Raw genomic sequence first — 12,239 nt, 5'->3', positions numbered from 1 at the left:
TTCAGATCGGCAGAAGAAATCCAATTAGTTGGGACTCATCATGCAATAATAACATGGAGAACACATAACTACAACAGAGCAGCCAAACTGACGCTGCTGCAGCAGTCTATGGTCAGAGCAGCCAAACTGACGCTGCTGCAGCAGTCTATGGTCAGAGCAGCCAAACTGACGCTGCTGCAGCAGTCTATGGTCAGAGCAGCCAAACTGACGCTGCTGCAGCAGTCTATGGTCAGAGCAGCCAAACTGACGCTGCTGCAGCAGTCTATGGTCAGAACTGACGCTGCTGCAGCAGTCTATGGTCAGAACAGCCAAACTGACGCTGCTGCAGCAGTCTATGGTCAGAGCAGCCAAACTGACGCTGCTGCAGCAGTCTATGGTCAGAGCAGCCAAACTGACGCTGCTGCAGCAGTCTATGGTCAGAGCAGCCAAACTGACGCTGCTGCAGCAGTCTATGGTCAGAGCAGCCAAACTGACGCTGCTGCAGCAGTCTATGGTCAGAACAGCCAAACTGACGCTGCTGCAGCAGTCTATGGTCAGAGCAGCCAAACTGACGCTGCTGCAGCAGTCTATGGTCAGAGCAGCCAAACTGACGCTGCTGCAGCAGTCTATGGTCAGAGCAGCCAAACTGACGCTGCTGCAGCAGTCTATGGTCAGAGCAGCCAAACTGACGCTGCTGCAGCAGTCTATGGTCAGAGCAGCCAAACTGACGCTGCTGCAGCAGTCTATGGTCAGAGCAGCCAAACTGACGCTGCTGCAGCAGTCTATGGTCAGAGCAGCCAAACTGACGCTGCTGCAGCAGTCTATGGTCAGAGCAGCCAAACTGACGCTGCTGCAGCAGTCTATGGTCAGAGCAGCCAAACTGACGCTGCTGCAGCAGTCTATGGTCAGAGCAGCCAAACTGACGCTGCTGCAGCAGTCTATGGTCAGAGCAGCCAAACTGATGCTGCTGCAGCAGTCTATGGTCAGAACTGACGCTGCTGCAGCAGTCTATGGTCAGAACAGCCAAACTGACGCTGCTGCAGCAGTCTATGGTCAGAGCAGCCAAACTGACGCTGCTGCAGCAGTCTATGGTCAGAGCAGCCAAACCGACGCTGCTGCAGCAGTCTATGGTCAGAGCAGCCAAACTGACGCTGCTGCAGCAATCTATGGTCAGAGCAGCCAAACTGATGCTGCTGCAGCAGTCTATGGTCAGAGCAGCCAAACTGACGCTGCTGCAGCAGTCTATGGTCATCGTTAACTCTGATGACATTCTCACTTGCTAATTTCAATAATAACACAACACATCTGGATACCCTAAACCTTAACCCAACTACAGTCCATAGTGTTAGGGTTATATTAATGTCCTGTATAGCCTAGCCACAGTCCTACAGTCCATAGTGTTAGGGTTATATTAATGTCTTGTATAGCCTAGCCACAGTCCTACAGTCCATAGTGTTAGGGTTATATTAATGTCCTGTATAGCCTAGCCACAGTCCTACAGTCCATAGTGTTAGGGTTATATTAATGTCCTGTATAGCCTAGCCACAGTCCTACAGTCCATAGTGTTAGGGTTATATTAATGTCCTGTATAGCCTAGCCACAGTCCTACAGTCCATAGTGTTAGGGTTATATTAATGTCTTGTATAGCCTAGCCACAGTCCTACAGTCCATAGTGTTAGGGTTATATTAATGTCCTGTATAGCCTAGCCACAGTCCTACAGTCCATAGTGTTAGGGTTATATTAATGTCCTGTATAGCCTAGCCACAGTCCTACAGTCCATAGTGTTAGGGTTATATTAATGTCCTGTATAGCCTAGCCACAGTCCTACAGTCCATAGTGTTAGGGTTATATTAATGTCTTGTATAGCCTAGCCACAGTCCTACAGTCCATAGTGTTAGTGTTATATTAATGTCCTGTATAGCCTAGCCACAGTCCTACAGTCCATAGTGTTAGGGTTATATTAATGTCTTGTATAGCCTAGCCACAGTCCTACAGTCCATAGTGTTAGGGTTATATTAATGTATTGTATAGCCTAGCCACAGTCCTACAGTCCATAGTGTTAGGGTTATATTAATGTCCTGTATAGCCTAGCCACAGTCCTACAGTCCATAGTGTTAGGGTTATATTCATGTCCTGTATAGCCTAGCCACAGTCCTACAGTCCATAGTGTTAGGGTTATATTAATGTCCTGTATAGCCTAGCCACAGTCCTACAGTCCACAAGGGGTATAGCACAAGGTTAACCGCACACACACAGAGCCACTGGGACCTAAACACACCAAAACACACCCTCACTAAATACAACCTACCCCCTTTCCAGTGATCTGTGGCAATGTCAAGATATCCCCAGCCCCCAATTATCCAAAGCAGGGTGAGACAGGGCAAGGCAGGGCAAAGCAGCTAGGAAAGTCTTTGGTTGGAGAGTCGGCTGGAGTCTTAACATTACCTACCATCCAAAACCCTCTCACCGCTACCACGGCAACAGAGAGAGGATTACTGGACTGTACCATTCTGTTGCTAGAGAGGGAATTAAAGTGCACAGCCATACAACATGGCCCCTTTCTGTGGCATTCGTGTGTGTGTGTGTGTGTGTGTGTGTGTGTGTGTGTGTGTGTGTGTGTGTGTGTGTGTGTGTGTGTCCCACAAATTACAGATTACCACAACCAGAATTCTCATCTAAGCTGCAAAGAGAGAAGTGAATTTTAACTCAGAAACTTTAGGTTGTCATATGCACATTTCTAAATACAATTTTTAATTATTATTATTATTTTCACCCCGTTTTTAGATGTCTCATCGCTCCAACTCCCCAACGGGTTCGGGAGAGGCGTGACCCGCCTAACCGCGCTCCTTAACACCCGCCAGCCAGCCGCATCAAAGTGTCGGAGGAAACACCGTTTGACTGGCAACTGGGGTCAGCCTGCAGGCACCCGGCCCACCACAAGGAGTCGCTAGAGTGCGATGAGCCAAGTAAAGCTCCCCCCCCCCGGCCAAACCCCTCCCCTAAACTGGATGACGTCATCATCCTGGGCTGGGTTGTGGCACAGCCCGGGAATGAACCCGGGTCTGTAGTAATGCCTCCAGCAGTAAAATGTATTGCCTTAGACCGCTGTGCCACTTGGGAGGCCCAAGATTTATTTATATTTTTAAATCAGTTTTATTTTATTAATTTGTATCTTAATGAGCCTGCAACCAAAATGTAAATATTTCCTGACGTGTTGTATATACTGGTGTTACGTCTAGGTGTAGTGGAGTGGAGTGAAGGTGAGGGAAAGAATCATTTCGAAGAACTCTTTAGTCATCAGTGTTGCAGAGAGAGCATGTGACTTGTGTCTCTTGATCTGGCCCAAATTCAAGACAGAGAATCATCTCATTATGTCCTCTGGCAGTCAGGCAGATTACTGTAGTCAGCACAGCACACATACCCATTATATAACAGCAGCTAATGCCAACGTAAACATACACTAAGCCAAGAAAAACCCCAGCGAACCAAATTCCAAATTAACAAATGCCAACCCACAGCACATAATCCTAACCGTCCTGCCTGACTGCAGGGCAGCAGTACCAGCTACAATACTAAGCACCCATCATACCACCCATTCATCCCTTGTAGTGAAGACACATGACCCGGTCCGTGTCTGTCAGTTAGCTTCTCAAATTTGGCCCTAAACACAGTGGGTCACATCACCGCTTGCACTGCCTCGCGCTGCCTTTTGGGAAATGCTACAGCGCTTGCTGTACTCATTCCAGAGCAGCTGGATGGTTTAAAATCTCAACATCTGGACGGCAATATGGAAAACTGGAGGCAATATGTGGTGTTTGGGGATAAATAGCACTTAGATGGACACTTTGATGGACAGCTGGTACTTCTAGGTTGTACGTATTTCTGGGGCTTGTAGTAATGTTTTATATTAGATACTAATGCCTGACATAAGGTGGGAACAAACCATTTGAAATATTAAAGATAATTTGAAAAGGTGGGCGTGGTTTGTGCATTTAGGAGTTTTCTAATTGGTTACAGTGCAACAGTGAAGCTCAATCAAGCACAGCTAAAGTATTTGAAATGATTTCAAATAGCTTTTGAACCCAGGTCTGTTGATTTGAGCTTGCCATTTCAGTTCTTATACCTCAGTCTGATGCAGTGCACTTTATCATCAATAGGGGGAAGTGTTGGGAGCTGGGCAGAGCAGCCTATGGCTGAGAGAGAGAGCAAATAGCTCCAATCCTTCCTTACCTTCTCCTCACTTTCCTCCTTTGTTCTGCAGGGCCTTTCGTGTCCATTGTGTTTCCTTCCGGAGGGGTCTTTACAGGAGGGATCTTTACAGGAGGTGTCTTTACAGGAGGTGACTCTGCAACAGGCGTCTTTAGAGGAGGTGTCTTTACAGGAGGCGTCTTTAGGGAAGGTGGCTATGGAGGAGGGGTCTTTACAGGAGGTGTCTTTAGAGGAGGTGGCTATGGAGGAGGTGACTTTAGGGGAGGTAACTCTGGAGTAGGTGTCTTTACAGGAGATGTCTTTAGAAGAGGTGTCTTTAGGGAAGGTGACTCTGGAGGAGGCGTCTTTACAGGAGGCGTCTTTAGAGGAGGTAACTCTGGAGGAGGCGTCTTTACAGGAGGTGTCTTTAGAGGAGGTAACTCTGGAGGAGGCGTCTTTACAGGAGGTGTCTTTAGAGGAGGTGTCTTTAGAGGAGGTGACTCTGGAGGAGATGTCTTTAGGGGAGGTGACTCTGGAGGAGGTGTCTTTAGGGGAGGTGACTCTGGAGGAGGTGTCTTTACAGGAGGTGTCTTTAGAGGAGGTAACTCTGGAGGAGGCGTCTTTAGAGGAGGTGTCTTTAGAGGAGGTGACTCTGGAGGAGATGTCTTTAGGGGAGGTGTCTTTAGAGGAGGTGACTCTGGAGGAGGTGTCTTTAGGGGAGATAACTCTGGAGGAGGTGTCTTTATCGGAGGTGACTCTGGAGGAGATGACTCTGGAGGAGGAGATTGACAGTTGCCTCTGGAGCCTCAGCACCTCCTTCTGGGACTCTCTTAGCAGCCTCTCAAACTCCACCACGCCAGACGGGACTGGGGAGTCCTGCAACACACAGAGGTCAAAGATATTTCAACATACAAAAAATATATATTTGCCCCCTTTCAAATTTTCTCTATTTTTGCATATTTTTGACACTGAATGTTATCAGATCTTCAACCCAAAACCTAATATCAGATAAAGGAAACCGGAGTGAACAAATAACAAAACAATTTACATACTAATTTAATTTATTTCATGAACAAAGTTATGCAACACCCAATTCCCCTGTGTAAAAGTAATTGCCTCCTTACACTCAATGACTGGTTGTGCCACCTTTAGCTGAAATGACTCCACCCAAATGCTTCCTGTAGTTGTTGATCAGTCTCTCACTTCGCTGTGGAGGAATTATGTCCCACTCTTACATGTAGAACTGTTTTAACTCAGCGACATTTGTTGGGTTTTCAAACATGACATGCTCGTTTAAAGTCCTGTCACATCTCAAATGGGATTAGGTCTGGACTTTGACTAGGCCATTCAAAAAAATTCAAATTTGTTGCTTTTTAGCCATTTTCACGTAGACTTGATTGTGTGTTTTGGATCATTATCTTGCTGCATGACCCAGCTGTGCTTCAGCACACAGACAGATGGCCTGACATTCTCCTGTAGAATTCTCTGATACAGAGCATTCCTTCTATTTTAAGGCAAGTCGTCCAGGTCCTGAGGCAGCATAGCATCCCCAAACCATCACACTCCCACCACCATGCTTGACCGTTGGTATAAGGTTCTTACTGTGGAATGCAGTGTTTGGTTTTCACCAGACATAATGGGACCCATGTCATCCAAAAAGTTGACTCAAATTTGCCAAAAAAGCACCTGGAAGTACCTGGATGATCATCAAGACTCTTGGAAGAATGTTCCATGAAGAGATGAGTCAAAAGTATAACTTTATTGACGACATGTTATTCAGTATAAGGGGGAAATTACTTTTTCACACAGGGGCATTGGTTGTTACATAACTTTGTTTCTGAAATAATTAATGAAATTAAATAAGAATGTAATTGTTGTGTTATTTGTTCACTCAGGTTCTGGCGGGAAGCGAGCTGGAAAATCCTAGATGGCATTGTCTGCCGTTGTGCCCTTGTGCAAAGGGAGGTTGTAAACGCCTATTTTTAAATGATTCCTCCCTTTGCCTGTCTGTGACTAAGATCTCATTTTCCTGGACTAAACATCTGCTGGAGGTATTACCCCCAACAACAACTGCTTCACAGGCTAATATACATTACTGCTTGATAAAACTACCTATCATCAACTCAGTTCACCCTGGGATAATACTCCCAGCAGATGTTAAGTCCAGGAAAATTAGATGTTAGTCACAGACAGGCAAAGAGAGGAATAATACAAAAATAGGCGTTTCACAATCTCCCTCTTCTCACCACTGACATCTATCTACACATGTGCATCAGTACAGGCCAGTCACTAGTTCAGGCTTAGAGAGAGTTTATCCAGTCCAGCAGAGGGCAGAACCGAGGTATTATAGACCTTTGATGAGGTTGGTGAACAGGACTGACTACAATGGATGATACAGTGAACATTTAGTGGGCTGACTGCTCCTGTTAGATAATTGGGTTCTTACTGAAACGTTCAGTGCTTTGGATCAGTTTGAGCAAGGAGAGGAGCAGAAGCACCAATATTGATTACGTAATGAGTGACTAGTTATTTGAGATGCAAGGGGGATTTTTAGATCAGTGATTATGTAGTCACACATAACACACACACACTACCTCACATAACACACACACACTACCTCACGTAACACACAACACACCACCTCACATTACACACCCACACCACCTCACATAACACACACACTACCTCACGTAACACACAACACACCACCTCACATAACACACACACACTACCTCACATAACACACACACACTACCTCACATAACACACCCACTACCTCACATAACACACACACACTACCTCACATAACACACACACACTACCTCACATAACACACACACTACCTCACATAACACACACACTACCTCACATAACACACACACTACCTCACATAACACACACACACTACCTCACATAACACACACACTACCTCACATAACACACACACTAAAAAAAAATGTATGCATTCACTACTGTAAGTCGCTTTGGATAAGAGCGTCTGCTAAATGACTAAAATGTAAAATGTAATGTAGTCCATCTAAAACACGAACTTCTAGGTTGTTATTGAAAGACCGTGTTCAGGGGGCTGAATTGGCTGCTGCTGGGATATGGTATTGGGTACCTTGGCTGTGCCCAAGCGTGTCTCCAGCTCCCTACACTCCTGCTGCAGGGCGGCGATCTCCTTGTCCTTGGAGAGCAATGTGTCTGCGTGCTGTGCCAGGTCACGGGCTCGTTGACGGGCAAACGCCCGCTTGTACTGCTCCACCGGAGCTGGGGAATTCACCTAGACAAACGGGGAGGGGTTAGAGGTTAAGGGTCAACACAAAGAAGGACTGTTCATCACAAATACCCCAGTTCTGACTGGTCGTGTTCTCATGTTATATAGTGGATTTCTACCCCTTAACCCTTCCAGAAATTATTATATGTTTTAACCTGGCTACTTCCCTGCAGGCAAGTCATTCAAGGTTCCAACTCTCAGTAACAAAACATCTAAAAAAAAATCTACATTTTCAAATTGTTCTTTTTTTCCTCTAATACGGGACTATTAAAGGCCCAGTGAACTACTTTTGTGAAATGTATACAGTACCAGTCAAAAGCTTGGACACACCTACTCATTCAATTTTTAAATGTTTTTTTTTTTTTTTTTTACTATTTTCTACATTGTAGAATAATAGTGAAGAAATCAAAACTATGAAATAACACATATGGAATCATGTAGTAACCAACAAAGTGTTAAACAAATCAAAATATATTTAATATTTTAGATTCTTCAAATTAGCCACCCTTTGCCTTGATGACAGCTTTGCACACTCTTGGCATTCTCTCAACTAGCTTCATGAGGTAGTCATCTGGAATGCATTTCAATTAACAGGTGTGCCTTATTAAAAGTTAATTTGTGGAATTTCTTTCCTTCTTAATGCATTTGAGCCAATCAGTTGTGTTGTGACAAGGTAGGTGTGGTATACAGAAGATAGCCCTATTTGGTAAAATACCAACTCCATATTATGGCAAGAACAGCTCAAATAAGCTAAGAGAAACGACAGTCCATCATTACTTTAAGACAAGAAGGTCAGTCAATCTGTACAATTTCAAGAACTTCTAAAGTTTCTTCAAATGAAGTTGCAAACACCACCGAGCGCTATGATGAAACTGACTCTCATGAGGACCGCCACAGGAAAGGAAGACCCAGAGTTACCTCTGCTGGAGAGAACAAGTTCATTAGAGTTACCAGCCTCAAAAATTGCAGACAAATAAATGCCAAATAAGAGTTGAAGTAACAGACACATCTCAACATCAACTGTTCAGAGGAGACTGCATGAATCAGGCCTTTGTGGTTGAATTGCTGAAAAGAAACCACTACTAAAGGACACCAATAATAAAAAGACTTTCTTGGGCAAAGAAACACGAGCAATGGACATTAGAATGGTGGAAATCTGTCCTTTGGTCTGATGAGTCCAAATTAGAGATTTTTGGTTCCAACCGCAGTGTCTTTGTGAGACGCAGATGAGGTGAAAGGATGATCTCTGCATGTGTGGTTCCCACCATGAGGCATGGAGGAGGTGTTATGGTGTGGGGGTGCTCTGCTGGTGACACTGTCTGTGATTTATTTAGAATTCAAGGCACACTTAACCAGCATGGCTACCACAGCATTCTGCAGTGATATGCCATCCAATCTGGTTTGCACTTAGTTGGACTATCATTTGTTTTTCAACAGGACAATGACCCAACACACCTCCAGGCTGTGTAAGGGCTATTTGACCAAGAAGGAGAGTGATGGAGTGCTGCATCAGATGACCTGGCCTCCACAATCACCCAGCCTCAACCCAATTGAGATGGTTTGGGATATGTCGGACAGCAGAGTGAAGGAAAAGCATCCAATAAGTGCTCAGCATATGTGGTAACTCCTTCAAGCCTGTTGGAAAAGCATTCCAGGTAATGCTGGTTGAGAGAATGCCAAGAGTGTGTAAAGCTGTCAAGGCAAAGTGTGGCTACTTTGAAGAATCTAAAAAATATATATATTTTGATTTGTTTAACACTTTTTTGGTTACTACATGAGTCCATATGTTATTTAATAGTTTTGATGTATTCATCACTATTATTCTACAATAAGAAAAACAAGAAAAACCCTTGAATGAGTAGGTGTGTCCAAACTTTTAAAACCTGTTAGGGACAGACGTTCCGCTAGCGGAACGCCTCACCAATATCCAATAGTATAGCGTGGCGCGAAATACAAACACCTAAAAAATGCTATAACTTCAATTTCTCAGACATATGACTATTTTACACCATTTTAAAGATACGACTCTCGTTAATCTAACCACACTGTCCGAATTTCGAAAGCAAAACCTTAGATTATGTCAGGAGAGTACCCTCCCAAAAATAATCACACAGCCATTTTCAAAGCAAGCATATATGTCACAAAAACCAAAACCACAGCTAAATGCAGCACTAACCTTTGATGATCTTCATCAGATGACACTCCTAGGACATTATGTTATACAATACATGTATGTTTTGTTCAATCAAGTTCATATTTATATCAAAAAACAGCTTTTTACATTAGCATGTGGTGCTCAGAACTAGCATACCCACCGAAAACTTCCGGTGAATTTACTAAATTACTCACGATAAATGTTGACAAAAAACATAACAATTATTTTAAGAATTATAGATACAGAAGTCCTTTATGCAATAGCAGGTGTCCGATTTTAAAATAGCTTTTCGGTGAAAGCACATTTTGCAATATTCTGAGTAGATAGCCCGGCCATCACGGCTAGCTATTTTGACACGCACCAAGTTTGGCACTCACCAAACTCAGATTTACTATAAGAAAAATTGGATTACCTTTGCTGTTCTTCGTCAGAATGCACTCCCAGGACTTCTACTTCAACAACAAATGTTGTTATGGTTCGAAATAATCCATAGTTATATTGAAATAGCTCCGTTTTGTTCGTGCGTTCAGGTAACTATCCGAAGGGTGACGCGCCAGCGCGTTTCGTGACAAAAAATGTCAAAATATTCCATTACCGTACTTCGAAGCATGTCAAACGCTGTTTAAAATAAATTTTTATGCGATTTTTCTCGTAAAATAGTGATAATATTCCAACCGGGAGACGTTGTATCCATTCAAACAGTGAAAGAAAAAAATGGAGTCGTCTCGTGCACAAGCGCCTCAGTGTCATTGTCCTCAGAAGGACCACTCTCCAAAACCCCTGCTGTTTTTCGCCCAGAGACTGCAGAGCTATCATTCCACTTTCTGGCGCCTTCCTAGAGCCAATGGAAGCCTTAGAAAATGTCACGTTACAGCAGAGATGCTGTATTTTTGATAGAGAGGCTACAGAAGGACAAGAAATGGTCAGACAGGACTTCTCAGGTTTTGGCCTGCCATATGAGTTCTGTTATATTCACAGACACCATTCAAACAGTTTTAGAAACTTTAGAGTGTTTTCTATCAAAATCTACTAATTATATTCATATTCTAGTTTCTGGGCAGGAGTAGTAACCAGATTAAATCGGGTACGTTTTTTTTATCCGGCCGTGAAAATACTGCCCCCTATCCCTAACAGGTTTTAACTGTCTCCGGGGACAAATTAGCTAGCAACAGAAAGATAGCTAAATATCCATGAATGTTTCATGTGTTTCGACCTGTCCTCAAATTAAGATAATTGGTATCATAGTTGGTTTTGGTATTTTAACTTGTGTGCCATGAACGTGTCTGGTGGGGATAGACAAAATCAACATAAGCACGCAGACGTGCGTTGCGGAGACGGATAGCTCAGCACGTAACTGTCATATCAAAGGGTTTTAATTAAATATCAAAGACAGTCTATAAATAACATTTAGGTCAGCCCTGTTCAAAAGTCAATTACAATAGAAGAAGAAATAGCTTTGGCGCTTTGAAAGATCTGTCTTGCTTCTCATTTGATGGCTGAGGCTTTACTATTGATTGTGCTGTGCTGCTCTAGGAAAAGGAGAAAGGGGTGGGGGAAGAGAGAGATAAGGGGAGAAAGAATGAGGGAGAGAGAGAGAGAAAGGGAGGTTGAGAGGGAGAGTGAGAGGAAGGTTGAGAGGGAGAAAGAGAGAGAAGGATAGAGAGAGGGAGGGCGAGAGAGAGAGAGGGATAGAGAGAGGGAGGGTGAGAGGAAGAACGAGAGAAAGAGGGTTAGAGAGAGGGAGGGTGAGACGGAGAGCGAGAGGGAGGTTGAGAGGAAGAAAGAGAAAGAGGGCTAGAGAGAGGAAGGTTGAGAGGGAGAAAGAGGGCTAGAGAGAGGGAGAGGGTATTTCTCAGGCTGGTGAACAGGTGCTGTGTGGAATACTGAGGCAGCCAATGGGCTGGTCGCGGGCCTGGTGGCCTGGATAGAGACAGGAGGTTGTACAAATGTGGCTGATTAGCCCAGACCTGGTGGAGGGGTAAGGGAATGGCTGATTAGCCCAGTCCTGGTGGAGGGGTAAGGGAGAGGCTTATTAGCCCAGACCTGGTGGAGGGGTAAGGGAGTGGCTGATTAGCCCAGACCTGGTGGAGGGGTAAGGGAATGGCTGATTAGCCCAGTCCTGGTAGAGGGGTAAGGGAGTGGCTGATTAGCCCAGACCTGGTAGAGGGGTAAGGGAGAGGCTGATTAGCCCAGACCTGGTAGAGGGGGAAGGGAGAGGCTGATTAGCCCAGACCTGGTGGAGGGGAAAGAGAGTGGCTGATTAGCCCAGTCCTGGTGGAGGGGTAAGGGAGAGGCTGATTAGCCCAAACCTGATGGAGGGGTAAAGTGTGCTTTCCCAGTAAAGTTATTTTGAAATCTGTCAATGCGGTTGCATTCAGGAGATGTTAATCTGTAATTCTTTGAATAACAGTTTAATATTTTATCAACGTTTACAATGAGTATTTTTGTAAATTCATCGGCAGTTTTGGGGGAGATACATTTTCTGAACGTCACGCGCCGATGTAAAATGCTGTTTTTGGATATAAATATGAACTCGATAGAACACAAAATGCATAATGTCATGTCCTAGGAGTGTCATCTGATGAAGATTGTCAAAGGTTAGTGCATAATCTTAGCTGGTTTTCTGCTTTTGGTGACGC

The 12,239-nt window shown here is 44.3% G+C and overlaps 1 protein-coding gene across 2 annotated transcripts in view; it reads right to left on the bottom strand.

The window, feature by feature from the left end:
- tspoap1 (TSPO associated protein 1) overlaps window positions 1-12,239 on the bottom strand; it is a 209,868-nt gene that overhangs the window by 96,915 nt on the left and 100,714 nt on the right. For both annotated transcript variants that reach the window (XM_082974773.1, XM_082974774.1), the window contains exons 4-5: window positions 7,290-7,451; window positions 4,211-5,044 (exon numbers count right to left, since the gene is read on the bottom strand). In XM_082974773.1, the coding sequence (XP_082830899.1) occupies window positions 4,211-5,044; window positions 7,290-7,451 (996 nt within the window). The remainder of the gene's footprint in view (window positions 1-4,210; window positions 5,045-7,289; window positions 7,452-12,239) is intronic.

The sequence above is a fragment of the Salmo salar genome, chromosome 04, assembly GCF_965601325.2.
Source record: "Salmo salar chromosome 04, fSalSal1, whole genome shotgun sequence".
Lineage (NCBI taxonomy): Eukaryota > Metazoa > Chordata > Actinopteri > Salmoniformes > Salmonidae > Salmo > Salmo salar.
This window is presented reverse-complemented; position numbering and strand designations above follow the sequence as displayed.